The sequence below is a fragment of the Heliangelus exortis genome, chromosome 5 (genome assembly GCF_036169615.1).
Source record: "Heliangelus exortis chromosome 5, bHelExo1.hap1, whole genome shotgun sequence".
Taxonomy (NCBI): Eukaryota; Metazoa; Chordata; class Aves; order Apodiformes; family Trochilidae; genus Heliangelus; species Heliangelus exortis.
In genome coordinates, this window is record NC_092426.1 from 9,522,246 (window position 1) to 9,537,557 (window position 15,312).

Here is a 15,312-nt window from a genome sequence, read left to right on the forward strand (position 1 = left end):
ATTCATATCTAAGTGAAAAAACTTGTTTCTTCAGCTTCTCCAAGGAAACCTACAGAAGAACAGACTCTGCTACAAGTACAAGTTACAAGCTACTATCATTAAGACTAGACAAAGATCAACACACATTGTATTGGGTTTTGGTCAATAAAGGTTCCTGCTCATGTCTCGAGAGAGATAAATGGAGCATCACCACCACAGCCCTGCTCACCAGTGGCACTGGGATGCCACAGTCACAACCAGGTGACCAACTCTACCTCTCAGCAACCAGCACCATATACTACACCTTCTACCCATAGCAAGGAGATCCAACAGCATTTCACAAACGTTTGAAGACCCAGGAGCTGCTACAGAAACCATAAAGGTGGAAAACTACCTTATGAAGAACGACGCCGCAGCTGAGGTACCCGCTGAGACCCCGGCTGGAGCAACCAGGCTCTGGGAGGCTGCCAAGCCTCCTGCTCCCACCGAGTCAGAGGTGTTCTGCCCTGAGCTGATCTGAACGCTGGGACCATCCCGGCCACTTTCTGGTGTTGTTTCTGCCTGAAAAAAATAAAAATAAAAACATACATACAGGTTAATACACTTGTGAGTGGCCATGACATGGAGCAATCTCATGCAGCACTCCCAAACAGTGTCTTTGTAAGAGCAAAGGGGAAGATGGGAGAGGATAAGGAGTGATACTGCCAGGCAGGATACTGCAGTAGATCCTGCAACAGAGAAAGTAAAAACCATGACCACAGCAAACAAGCAAAATAACACAGAGTCCCTTTGTGATGGGTAATGCACAGTTAAACAGTTTGACAGGCATGAAGAAACAGAAAACGATAAGCAGAACCCTTTTGTTTTACAGTGTTATTTGGGAGCTGGCAGAACTGTTTATCTGGTTCAGTTATAACTGTCAGGAATTATTTCTCAGTGGCACATCATCTACAAGACCTATCTGTTTAAGAGGAACTAAGCAAAAAGTCACATTTGTAACATGTTTCCACATGAATAACCCCAAGAACAAAATTTTTTTTAAACTGATTTTTTAAAATATATATACAGCCCTGCTTTTTGGTATCATCTGTCTTAGCAGCACAAGTGGAAAAACAGGAGTGACTGGAGATGCACCTTCTCCAGCATAATGCATCTGCCTTATCTGAGATGGAGGTGGGGTGGGCAGCGGGTAGACAGGGTGATTGGTTTGATATTTTGCCAAAAATAACAGATATCTGTATTGTGAAATTGTGTCATGTCGATATCTTCATGCTTAAGCCACCAGCTTTCTCAGCACCAAGTTCAATTAAGTCCCATCAGTCAAATGCTCATTGACAGTGCTGGGAAGGCCTTCTTTTAGGAAGAACCTGCTCTGTGTCTAGTAATACTGAAGATTTAATTAAAGATGACACTACAATAAATATTTGTCAAAAGAGTTAATTGCTTCATGTATGATAATATATGATGTTTCTGTCATCTGAAATACTATGTTGACATTTCCACCTAATTAGCTAAAATAAATTCTAGAAAAGGAGACAGCCTTGTAATGAAGCACAAACGCAATTAAGTACTTCCTAGGATGCCATCAAATTTTTAAATTTTGTGCTGCCATAGATCATGTAGCAGCAGCACATGTAGTTATACAACTACAGATATGCAGACATGGTAATCTTGCCTTCCCAGTTACGTACACACCCTCCACTTTCCCAGACAAAGTTCTTCTCATGAGAATTGAGGCAACCCGGTTATTAGGTACCAAGTAATGAAAACTCTGCCCAACTGAGCAATGCTCAACTGCTGCATGAAAGACTGTCTGGATTTTCATCTGCACTCATTCTCATAGGCTGAGAGCTGAATTCAGTTCCCAGCAAAGTCAAGAAGAAGGAAGCGCACGCAGTTCTTTTGAAAGTCTGCTCTTTAATGCTATTATCAGTATTATGGAGTAGCTGACTAATGCTTTACCATGGACTGCTACACAAAAAAAAAAAAATAAAACTTTCATAGAGCTCACCTAGGAGATCTGAGGCTGAAACACAGAAGAATACTCATGTGGATTAACTTAATCCTGGTGAAGCTACTCACGCTAGAAGTCTTACAAGAACCTCTGAACAACTCTCTGCAAAATCCTTTGCCTTGTAACACAGAAGTCTCAGGAGACTTTCAGATGCAGGCAAAAAGGGCAGCAAGGTCACAAAGACTGGTGCAAAAAAAGGTTTAGGTTGGAATGGACCTTGAAGATCATCAACCCACTAGACCAGGTTGCTCAAAGCCTTATCCAGCCTGATCTTGAAAAATTCCAGGGATGGGGCATCCACAACTCCACTGGTCAACCTGTGCCAGTGTCTCAGCACCCTCACACTAAATAATTTCTTCATAATATCTAAGCCAAATCTACCTTCTTCCAGTCTGAAAGTTATTCCTTGTTCTATTGCTACATGCCCTTGTATGAAGTCCCTTCCCCAGCTTTCCTGCAGGCCCCCTATGGTACTGGAAGGTCACTGTAAGGACTCCCTGGAGCCTTCTCCTCTCCAGGCTGAACACCACCAACACTCTTAGTCTGTCTTCACAGAAGAGGTGCTCCAGCCCTCTCATTATCAACAACAAAAACCCTCTGTCACATGCACTGTTGTCTCAGACTGAAAACTACAGGAGTAGCTCAAGATGAGCTTCCAAGACGTATTTTCCCAGTTTTCCTCTTTCAACAGGAGCTAACAAAGAAAAACAATACGGTAAGGAAAATACTGAAAAAAGAAGAGAGAAGTAGCAAAACGTTTAAAACTAAGTTACTTTAAGTAACGCATAGTCTAAATGAAGTCTTAAACTGAAACTAAATATGGAATCTCCGGAGTTAGCAAGAAACTTCAGTGAATCTTGCGGCAAAGTGTAGCAGATTTATAAGAAATTACTGGAATCCGTGAACAGATCAACTACCAGTAAAAGCCAGTCACACTTAAATATATGAGCAAGGTGTAACAAAAATTCCTTTTTCACCCCTTTTTTTTTTTTATTTCTATGAGAATTTAGCCTATATTTCTAAGAGACCACTGACTGTGGCTATATCAGGCATCTAACTTGAAATATCTAAATCAACCCTGGTGGATGAGATAGCAAATGGTTAATATACTTTCCAAAACAACATATCCAAGTTGGATGTCTGTAAATTTCCCATTCCCACACACTTTTGAAAACTCAAATTGTAATTTCTGGGTAAATCAGAAGACTAGTGCAGAAGACAACCTGTGTCGTTTTCATTAAGTCTTTGATTACCTGATTAATACTCACAAGCACAGAGGTAACATCAGTTTTGCTGCTTGGTGAGAACTGAAAAAGCAGAAAAAAAAAAAATCTTCCAAGTTTCATTTCAAGGATTGTTTGCACCACCCAAAGTGACAGAAATTCCCAGCACAACTATGTTCAGCTCTCCCTGAGACAGCTGCATCTCTCAGCTGATGAGGGGGGCTGAGGTATGAGGAAATTGGTCAGGTCAAAGTCATTTGCCCTAAGGCAGGAAAACTGAAGACAGGTAATAGAGGACACTCCTGGGCACTCTGGTTTCTCACACCATGGTTTCTGTTTATGTCTCTTACAGCTGCTAGAGAGGTACAAACAAGATAAGGGGGCTTTGGTTTTAAACTAAATGCAGGAACTTGTCACCCTCATATCAACCCAAGCTCTTCTGAGGATTGTGTGTTCAAAATGTAATTCTCAAGAGGAACAGGAGCAACTTTGCATGACTTTTTTAAGCACGCAAGTCTGCACAGGGAGAAGACTCCAATCTGCAGCTGAGGGGAACTCTGCTTCACCATTTACTGAATTTTCATCAATCACTCACGATCAAACACAGAAATCACAACCTTGTCACTATAAAGTGTTACTGACTGCACTGAATATTTAAAGTGCCATAGGCCTCCACATCCAGAGATTAATGCTTGTTTTGATTTTCTAAGAATAGGTTTGCCAGACAAAAGTCATTAACCCTCTGGAAACCAGCTAATCCTCAAGGGAGGAATTTCCAAAACTGCTCTATAGGATCCCTTCCTTCTATTTGCTCTGAAGTCATGTGAAAACTGGTACCAGCAAGAGCACGGCAAGGACAGCACCTGAAAATTTCACACCAGATGTTTTCCATTTGCCTCAGTTTTTCATATCAGTGCCTCCATCACGGATGGGGGAGCTTCAGCACAGGGCCTCCACACTCATCCTAAGGACATGGAAGCAGAGCTGGAGATGCTGTGTTTTGCCTGGTAGCAGCCACACACACAGCTGAGGCTGGGAAGGCCACAACCAGCAGTGACAGCATGAATTGTTCCCAGTGAAGATGGCCAAAGTCTGAGGGAGAAGGAAGGAAGAGACAGAGGTGACCTGACATCCTGGGGCTGTGGAGGTCTGCTGGGCAGCACAGGGGCATCCCCTGCCCCGTCCCCCATTCCCAGCACACAGGTTCCCTGCTGTGACCTGATGGCAGGAAACATCTGCCCAGGTTTACACAAGTTGGCCCTAGATTAAATTTCCAGGTACACAATACACTGCCATACCATTACAATCTAAAGGGCAATTACAACCCTAAGAAGCTCTTTACAAGTTTGAAGTGCAAAGCCAAAAACCAAGCCATGTTTTCAATATCCCACATATTTCCATTCTCTGGACACCGACCCTTGGCCAAAGGTCAAAAAAACCCAAGCTAAATGCTGCCACATTGTCTCTGCAACTAGTGCAAAATATGTGTCTGGTGACAGGCAAGAAAAACACGGGTATTTAAAAATCTAGACAAAAATACATCAATTCCAGGGCTGCACTGTGATGGTAAAAGAAAGCCAGAATGTTGGACCAAGCTGCAACAGAAAGCAATTAGATATAATACCTAAATTTAAGTATCAAGAACAGATTCATATAGGAGGGAATGAAGAAAATTACAAAAGCAACAGCAAGTCTGATAAAACATCTTAGTAATCAGAGTCAGAACTCAATATATTTTTATTTCAAAAAATTGGTCCCACAATGACAACATTCAGAAGGGATTCAACAGTGAATTGCAGGGGAAGCTCAGCAAGAGCAACCCTGAGTCTTTAGTGGGGTTTAAGTTTTATAAAGTTGTTGTTTTTTGTTTTGTTTTAAGTTGGTTTCTGAGTAGCAGGCAGGCATAGAGAATTTCTAGTATTTGCTTTAACTTACTCCATTCCCCTTTTAGACTGGAACATCACAGCCAATTAAATTGTAAAAACTGCTGGATCTAATGATTTTGCAATGTATCAAACCTACTGTTTGTACATGATAAAACAGAAATTTTCCCCTAAATGATTCATGCTAAGACTCTTATGACTACTACCACGAACTGGAACAAATGTGACGTAAATCTCTATCTGGATAATGCTCATACTATAAACCCTTCCTTCCCATAAGCATGGCTAAGTCCTGCACGTGGCTCCTGTGTGCAATTCTACACACATTATGTAAAGTTAAGTGCACAGTATACGTGTGCAGTATACACCAGGTCGAAGTGAAACATGTTCCGGATAAACTTTTTACAGCCTTTTGGATAACGTTTCTGCCCAGTCTCATTATAAAATAAGTGGAGCATTTTATAACTACACTGCTGTAGTCATTTTATAACCTGCAGCTGCAATGTGGTAACAAGAATGACGAAACCTGTAGTTTCAGACTTTTATGTGCATCTCGTGTTATATGTGAATCAAATGTAGAGCATAATATCCCTTCCCCCAAAACAGGTTTTCAGCTAACAGAGCTGCTAATGCCTGGCTTTTATCATTGATCTCTAAAGATGAGGCAGAAGGAGAAAAATCACAGAGAAGTAGAATTAAGTGGAAATAGGAGAGCTCATCTGCTGCCACAGACTGGAAAGTAATACAGTAGATCCAAAGACAACCCCGGGGCCCCTGCTTTTTGGATTAATATACCCAAATTACTAAAACAAGTTAAGGTTCACTGGCAGTCTATGCTTCATGCACAGAATGGACCTACTCTGTCAATTGCAGGGCACATGCTCCCAGCTGCATCCAGAGCTGATGCTCTTGATAGAACAAGGAAGGAGAAAAGGCAGCGTGTTCCCCTCAGACCTGCAGCTCCTGGTCTCACTTTGACTCACGATCTCTCATAAACCATGTTGTTTGGTCCCTGAGAAATTCATTAAGGCCCGGTGCAGGTTTTCCACAGGTCTCCCTCATCATGCCTGTTCCTTCCTTAAGCCTATCCGTGTTCCCAGGCTGGAAGGTCTCTGCAGCCAGGGCTCAGGTACTGCAAAGATGCCACTGAGCAGCAATTGACCAATTGCTTCCCATTTCAGGCACTCTGGACAGTGGTACCAAAAGAGGCAACATGTGATGCTTTTTTTACCTTCTTCACAGATATTTGACCACCAGTCACACTATCTGGACCCTTTTATCTGCACATGCACACCCACCACTTAGAAAGTCAGGAAATGAAAAGGGGCTACCCAAAAGGCTGGAGATCCTGTTGCATGTAAATACTCTTAAACTGGGACTTTTCACATGCAGTGGAAAGGAAGCAACCAGGCTAGATGAACTGTTTCTTCTGATACTCCCAGAAAAACATCAGAAAGTGTTGTCCAGAGCCCCCCATGCTGACATGGATTACAACAGTTGCAGCCTCCAAAGTCAAAAGAATACATCTGTGTACTGCTCAGAGTGTTTTAATTCACCGTTGTGGTCAAAATTAAAAATGAATCATTTATTCAAGTGGACAAATACACATCTGCATCCCTGCTTTTTATCAGAGGCTGATATGAGCAATCAAAGGAATTAATTAACAAGGTCATAATAATGCAAATTTCTGTCAGATTAGGATTGTGTTTCTTTCAAGAAGACAAATGCTTTTCAATTAGGACTGACTTCCACAGGCTCGATGTATCTCTAACAACAAAACACAGGACACAACAAGCTTTGAATCAGGAGAGCTTGTGTCACCTTCCTGACTCCACAACAAAATTTCTCAATGACTTTAGATAACTGAACCAAAATCTCAGTGTGCCTTAATTACTCTCTATTCATCAAAATGGAATAACCATCTTCTCTTTAATTACAGGTCCTACAATTTTATTATAATCATTATATTTTTATAATGGCTGTCATAAAATATCAGCAAATAAAGGCAAAAGTGGACAAAGACTGTCATACCTAATTTCTATTTCCATCATGCTTGAACTGCTTATACATTAGATGTAACTGCTTTATAGAGAACATCCCTTGGGACCAATCTGCTTGGCAGCTACCACACACTAGGCACCCACTGACTAGTACCTCTCTTGAAGAGGTACAAGCCCTCATTATATGAAGGGGAAACTGGGTCTTTAGTACACCCACATCTACAGAAAAAGGTTCTATTACAGACAAGCTCATGATGTAGTGTTAAGTTCATAGAGATGAGACAGCTCTGACAAGGTGATAATTGCTGAAGGACTCCCAGCTTCCAAATTAGGGATGGAGCTGGGCAGATGCTGCTCTTTTTTTCTTGTGGCTATTCCCTACTGACCTCTTGTTTGCTCCCCACATGGAAACCAGGTAACCCAGGTGTACAATCATGACTCACTATGACTGGAGTGAAATCTCCAAGTCTGCAGATGTCCCAAAGCTCTTTCATGAGGTCAAATGCCATGGCAGTGATGAGGCACTCCAGAAGGACTTCCCAAATACAAGTGGGCAAACAAATGTCAGGCGAGATCTGACAGAGATAAGATCATGCATTTAGGGAAAAATAATCTAAACCACACCTAAACAATGCTGAACTCAAAACTGGAAGTTAGAAGATCTAAAGGTCATTGACACTACCTCTGAAATCACCGCTTCAAGGTGTAACAGAACCCAAAAGAAACCCAAATCAAAACAAAGAAACAAACAAACTATCAAAATTTGGACATCACAAAGTAGGGCACTGTGAACAAGAAGGAAAGGATCCACATACTGAGCAATGCCATGTGCAGTCCTAGTCCTGCATCCCAGAACAATGGTAGTGGAGTAAGAGAAATAACAGAGCAAAATTGTCAAAATGATGGATCAGCTGCCTTAGAAGTAGTGATGGAAGAGGCTGGGATTCCAGTTTGTAGAGGGGAAAGCTGAGGGGGATCTGACAGAGGTTTACAAAGTCATGAAGGTGGTGGCTAAGCTGAAAGAAAGCGAGTATCTCTTTGCACTGAGATAGTGAACTTGGGGAACCTGCTGACACAGAAGGCTGTGGAGTGTCAGCAGGGTCAAAAAGAGATTTGCCAAATTCCTGGACAGCAAGTCCAAAACTAGATACTAAAAGGAACAGACATGGATACGACCCTGAGGCTTCCCCAACTTTGCATGACAGAGAGCTCAAGCAGACTGCAGAAAGCAACCACACTCCATGACTCTCCCTGAACACCATTTCCAGCTCTGCTGCTGGAGACAGCCCTGGGCTAGATGGGCTGCAGCTCAGACCCAGTAGGAAATTTCTTAAGTTCTTTTCATTCTATACAGTCTTTTTACTAGAGTCTTTCTTAGCTTAACTAGTAATAGAAGGTTGCACTATTCCCATAGACCCCCATGTGTACTTCAGAGTCACCAGGAGAGGCTGGAGAGACCCAACGGGATGTCTATACAGTAACTCTGCTTGGACCACCTAAGCCCAGACCCTTTCCAAGGCAGGCATCAAAGGGCCACTCTCTCCTTCTTCATCCTTCCACTCTCATCTACTTCCCTACAACAGCAAAATGCCTTGCCCAGCTTTACTACCATGACTCTTGAGAAGCAGAAGGTGGGGTTATGAATGGTAGGAGTGTTCTCTTTGTCTAACAACATCAAAAATGCAGCGATAGACTCCTGCCTATGGCACCTTCCAAATGCTTCCTTCCACTAAGGTATCAGAAAAGAACAAACTCATCCATTTTTGAGATTGTGGCAGCTCTGTAAACCTAGAGGAAGTAATTAATAAGCACTTGGGCACCAAAAATAATAATAATAACAGGTCAACTCTGGAAAATGCTTAACCACAACAGCATTTTGTATAATAATTTATATGGACTCACTTGCCTAGAAGTGTTTCACGCTTGAATCTTTCAATACTACTTTCAGATTCAAAGTAAACCTCTAATTATTGATCCTTCGTTACACTGGGAAATTACCTCATCGCAATTTTAAAGCTCTATTTATAAGTCTAATAATCTTATCATTGATGACGGTGACTGCATTCTTATTATAAATCCATTATCCCCCTCAACAATGAAATAAAATCAATAATGCACGTAAATGGGAAAAAAAGGAATTTAAATGCATACATTAATGTCATTTCAAGTAGCACTGTTTTATGCACCATCTCTAACAAAACTGTGTCACATCATTAGCAATAATGTGAAAAATCTTTTTCAATTAACAGAGCTGATTTGATGCTATGTTCAGTAAAGTGGCAATCCATTTCATTAAACACACACATATGAAATGCTTGAAACATCTATGAACCCCATCTATACAAGATAAATTCTCTTTCAACTGCTGAAAAGAAAAGCAGATACATTTTCTATTGATGCTTTTTAAACCTCTTTCCAGCAGCTACCACCCAGGCCATTTCAGTGATTCTAGTTGCAAGTAGCAAAGAACATCAATATTTGCCACATGCTCAGCTACTCATTCCACAAAACAACAGGAGATGCTTCTGGCAGTGCTCACACTGTGCACAGCTTGACTACCTGGAACCTCACAGCCTCATCATTCCAGTACACAGCCTATGGAACAAACACTAAATTCAAAGAGCTTTACAAAAAACATCGAAAGTTCAACACTGTTTTATACAAGCAGAACCACTGGGCAAGCTACACTTGCATCCAGACATCCAAATCAGATATATGGAGTTCTTCTCAAATTTTGGGTGAAACTTCTGAGCTCCAACCCAAGAGTATAAGCATTTCTTATAAAGGGATTTCTAATATTGGGGTGACAAGGGGTATTTCCATTAACAGTAATTTCAAAGGTGAGTTCACAGTGGAGAATATGAACAGAACAAATGGACCAGCAGGAAGTAAAAGAACCTCAAGGTCACTTGAGTGAACAGAAGAGGCCACCCCAAAGAAACTAGTTCCAAGGTGACAGCAAAAATTTAAATATTTTGGCTTAAAAAAAAAAGAAAAAAAATGAATTTTTTTTTTATCTTAGTCTAGCTTATGATACACTTGTGGGATGAGAGAACTGAGAGAATGACCTGTGGGCCATTCAAAGGTAAATCTTGTGGATTATCATGTGCACATGTTCTCCAAAGTCTGCTTGCCTAAAGTCTACCCCTCATGAGTACAGGTGAAGTCTGGGCCAACATTCTTTATTTTTGCATGTTGACTTCAATTGTCAACAAAGGCAAGTATGGGCTTGATCCCCTGTGAGAGCTGTAATAAGAACTGCTTAGCCTGGAGGGGTGAAGGATCAAAAGAACTGTTTTCAGGTGGTAATTTGAACCTCCAGAAGGTCTAAGTCCTGAGAATAGTTGCCCTGTCCCACATTGTGAAACCAATAGCATGGCAGAATTGACAAATACACAATACAAAGAGATGCAGCCCACACCACAGGAAATGCTCATAATCATCTTGTGGCCAATAATCTGTCAACTCTTATAATTTTTCCTAAGCCACTCTGATATCTGAACACACTTTAAAAAGTAACTTCATTTTTACCCACAGCATCCTGAACTGGGAAAAACCTAGAAAAAAGGAGCATGAAGTCCTTGGCACCTACCCAAAAAAGAGGGTTCCATTTTTATCTGCCTGTTCAAGGCTGAATTTCCAAGCAACCCTTTCTAAGATGCTCTGCTCCCTGGCTGCTGGGGCAGGGTCTCACTGACTGAATTCTAGGCTCCAGGAGCAGCAGCATCCTCCCACATCACCCCCTGGCTCTGCATTCACTGAGGCAGCACAGTGCAATGCAAGGCCATATGGCACAGCTGAGATGCAACAGTCCTAGAAAAAATCTTTTCCATGGGGTATATAACGTAGGGTAGCATGAGAAAAGCATTTAGTAACATGGATCAAAAGGTTTCCTTCTGCTGTGCAGACTTCTTATAGAGAGTGACCAACACTAGCTTTGAAGTTTTTATTATTTCTTTTTTCCATCCTCTTTCCGTTATATACTTCCTCTACAAAAGCAGTAGAAAAACACTACTAAACCTAAAAGAAAAACAGAAAAGCCTCTTAGCAACCCTGGCCCCACCACCTGTCTGAGGTTTGCTATTGACTTCTGCAGAGCAAATAGGTCCTATGCAGTGGCTGAGAAATGTCTCAAAGCTCAAAGTCATCCAGATGTCTCACAGACAAAATTTATGGCCAAAGCACTATATTTTAATTGTTTTGTTTCAAAACATATTTCATGCATTGTATTAATAAAAGGTCACTGAGAAAGCTATCAAGAAGGATTTAAAAATTAATTTTAAAATCCATGTGGTGTGACATTTATCAAAGTTAAAAAAGTAAATACTAGAAAGTAAATCTTGTAATTTCTCTATTTTCCATGTCACCTTTTTTATTGGATCTTCTAAGCAAAACATAAGTCATCCTTACTATAAACAAACAAAGAGGATTTAAGGAAAGTCAGCAGAGGCTGAACTACCCCCAGATGAATCCATCTGGTTTACATTAGGGTAAGCAGGAGACTTATTCCTAAGAGCTACAGGAAAGCTTAAAATGTGACTAAAATAACTTCCAGAGATTTTTCACACAGAACAAACGGGCATAACTCTTTTAATTTTAGAGTATATGCACCCATTTACACACGCTACGGTGAACCCTCCCTTTCTGAACCTCACAGATTCTGGCCACAAACTTACACCTAACTTCATATTTGCAAATACTCTCAGGGGCATATAATGGTCTATTGATAAACTTACAATTTGATATACACATGCTTTAAAAGTTTTATTCAAATCACCTTCAGTTTTGCTGTGCTCCAAGTTCTCCCATTACCTAAGGTTGTATTTGTTTTAATATATTTTAAAGCAAATTAGCAACTGCTAGAGATTCAATTAGCCACAATACTTTCCCTTATAACCAGTACCATTCAAATATATTTGAATGAGAAATATAGCTTGACAAGGATTTAATTTTGCATAAGATGAAAAAAAAACCAATTTGCAAAGCAAGCACTATTTCACTCTGATGTCTTCATAGCACATGGCATTGGCTACTTGACCACTTTTATGCAGTCCATAACACTACATACTAATAGCACACCCAGTTGAAAGCATGCAGCAAGGCCTCTTTTTTCTGCAATAAGTGCAGATAGTTCTAATGGGTGGACAAGATATTTTCAGTGGTTTTAATTTTCTACCTCTCAGTCAGAGCACAACACATCTAGGAAGCCTAAAGTCCCTGTGCTCCTCCACTTCTGTGTTAAGCTGAGTGGCCATGCTGAGCACTGCTGATGTGTCTTTTCATTTGAGTAGGAACCTCATATTCATTTGTCAGGTCTAGAATTTAAAACATCAGCATAAAAATATTTATCAATTAAAGTTGTCAGTTGTCCACTACAAATCAGCTGTCTTACCCCCCTCCACAGCACCCACTGTCTGGTCGGACTATTTATCACTGCTACTGGTGATTATTTTTTCTAATTTTTCACAAAAGGACACTTGGGTAAAGCAGTTCATTACATCTTCACCTTTTGCTCTTTGGTGGCAATCATAATCTTCCCTTCTCTGGACCTTCCTCCAGATCCTTAGTTACTACTCCTCTTCATGGATCCCAAAGTTATTTTGGTTTGAGCATCACCCACACTATGCTTCAGATGCATTCCAGTTCAAAGAATTTATAATCTATAGAATGGATTTTCACACTTGAACTCCAAACATGTATTAAAAATTTACGATCTCCTGCACTTCTGACCCTCAACACTCAGCCCAGAAGCATTTTTGCAGTTGTGACATTACAAGGTAATACATGAGAGTTTGGGGAGGGAAATGAGGAGAAATCAATTTATTTCTTTTTCTCTGCAGATAATTCTACCATTAGAATGAACCATAAATAAAAAATATTACTTTTGTAGAAATGTTTGTAGATAAGAAGTGTCCAAAGGTTCAGCAGCCTTATGCCAGGGTGTCCTTTCACAAGCACCTTTGACAGACAAGGTGAGCCAAGAAGGACAAAGCATCTCTTGAAGGTGCCTGTTACTCTCCCACAGCTACAAAGGAACCCTCAGTAATTACCTTGGAATAAACACCTTTCTTTTTGGTGCCTAAAAATAGTTGAGATGCTCTTTAGGTTTTATCCGTGTCTGTCTTCCTGTCTTGAGAAAATTAATCACACTCAATATGTAAGCAGCACTGAGCTAAATTACTGAGAGGCTAAGGCATTTGGATAACAGTGTCCTACCAGGAAGCTCAGCACTTGTTTCAAGAATAACTCTTTGGTAAGAAAACAATTCTGAGTGAAATGAAAGTATTTACAGAGTGATCAAAATAACAACATCACAACTGAGTGTAAACTCCCACGGGACCATCTTTTCCTTCTGCATTTGTGTAGCTCCTTACCTAGATGGGTCTGTAGACTCCAATAGGTAGTCACTTTTCACATAATAAATAATACATTCAGAGCTATCATTTCTACTGAAATTTTTCTTCCTTCAGAATTCTGCTATCCAGACCAGCTTCACAACAAAATTTTATGCGAAGGTTGCTGAAGACAGACACTTCCAAAAAGCATGTATTTCCACAGCTCTTTCCTGGGTTAAATCTTAAACCTAGACCCCGTCTCCAACTTCAGAAAAGAATAGTCAAAATACACAAAAGAAAAACACAACCCAACAACAACAAAAAACACACCAAACTTCTTCAATTTTTGTAAGTTGTAAAACTGTAGGATGAAGTGAGATGAGCATTGGACAGGAACGTCCTGCAGTGGATGCTGTCCCAGGCAAGGGCTAGATGAGTCAATTACTGAAATCCCTCCTATCCTATTTCCTTCAACACCTGTGATTCCTCTGGGGAAAAGTGCAGGGGAAGCATTTTCTGCCTCACCCACCCAAATAGCTTCATCAGACACAAGGCTCTTAATAATAGTAAAGGCAGCAGGGGAAATTTAGACCAACACAGAAAGCACAAGCTGGGAGGAGATGCACAACAGAGTCTTCATTTGGGCTTAAATGAATAGAAAAATTAGGAGGGGAAAAAAAAAAACCTAAACAAAAAAGCCAACACCAACTGAAGCTTAGCTTCTCTCTAAAAACTGCTCCTAAATCTAAACTGTCTTTGCAGATTACTGGATCACATCCAAGCAGCCTCCAACACTCACAGTCTCACAGTGTTTGTCCTTTCATTAAAGGTCACTGTTTTCCAGGCGGCTGAGTTTCTTTGCACATTTCTAGATCACACTTAAGCTCTTTTGCATTATACACATTTTTCCTTCACAGGGGTTAAATGAGGCAACTCAGTTCTATCTTAGAATAATGCAGTGGTTAGAAAAAAACACATCTATATCAGTCAGCATGGTTAAGCAGGAAGAAATCTGGAGCTCACTGCTAGTGAATTATTTAAGGCAGGAATAAGGGCAAGCAAGGAATGAACAGAGAAATGGAAATAACTTCTGCTTTCACAAAGTGCAGGCTTCTTAATCCAGTATAGTTGCGTTTGGTTTTTTTTTTTTCCATTTCTACAATATGCAGAGAATTTAAAAGATAAAAGGTCACAACATACGCTGTACACTTGTCAAACTGACCCCTAGCAGATCAACATTTTAGAGAAAGCACTCACAGCAGCAGCTTCTCAAAAACCATAAAGAGCTGAATGGACCAGTTTTCTCCCTTTTCTCAAATTAAAATCAGAGGGTGATCTGTCATCAGCAAAATGTCATCACTGGATTTTAAGGGACACCCCTCAGAGGTGGTAGGTATGTGCATTCACAAATTTCCATATGAGAGGAAAGTATGGGAGGGAGGAATCACATCTCCAAGCCACCCTGTGAAAGTAATGTTACACAGCAGCACTCTTAAATTATATCTGATTATTTAGTTATCAGACTAGGGCTTAGTAGTTAGCTTATGGTGTTGGCCAAAGGTTGGACTGGGTGAACCTGGAGGTCTCTTCCAACTTAAAACACTCTGTGAGTCGGTGATCTTGGAGCTCAACCAGCTCCCCAGCAATGTTAGGTAGTGTTTATATACAACAGCACATAAGGCATTATGTTCAAATTAAATCTGTCCAGCACCAACATACCTCATCTCACAAGATCTGCTACAAGGCCTTTAATTGAAAACCATGACTTCTATTTATACACATTCATCATTACTCACACTCCCCTGTGCATTACCACATGAAAATGCTTTAGGAATAAATCCTAGTCAAAATCAGTCACTCTACTCTTCCTCCTAGCAC

The 15,312-nt window shown here is 40.6% G+C and overlaps 1 protein-coding gene across 1 annotated transcript in view; it reads right to left on the minus strand.

Annotated features, from left to right (window-relative positions):
• Positions 1-15,312, minus strand: part of KIF26A (kinesin family member 26A) — a 97,764-nt gene that overhangs the window by 48,441 nt on the left and 34,011 nt on the right. The window contains exon 4 of the mRNA XM_071745420.1: positions 374-540. Coding sequence (XP_071601521.1) covers positions 374-540 — 167 coding nt within the window. The remainder of the gene's footprint in view (positions 1-373; positions 541-15,312) is intronic.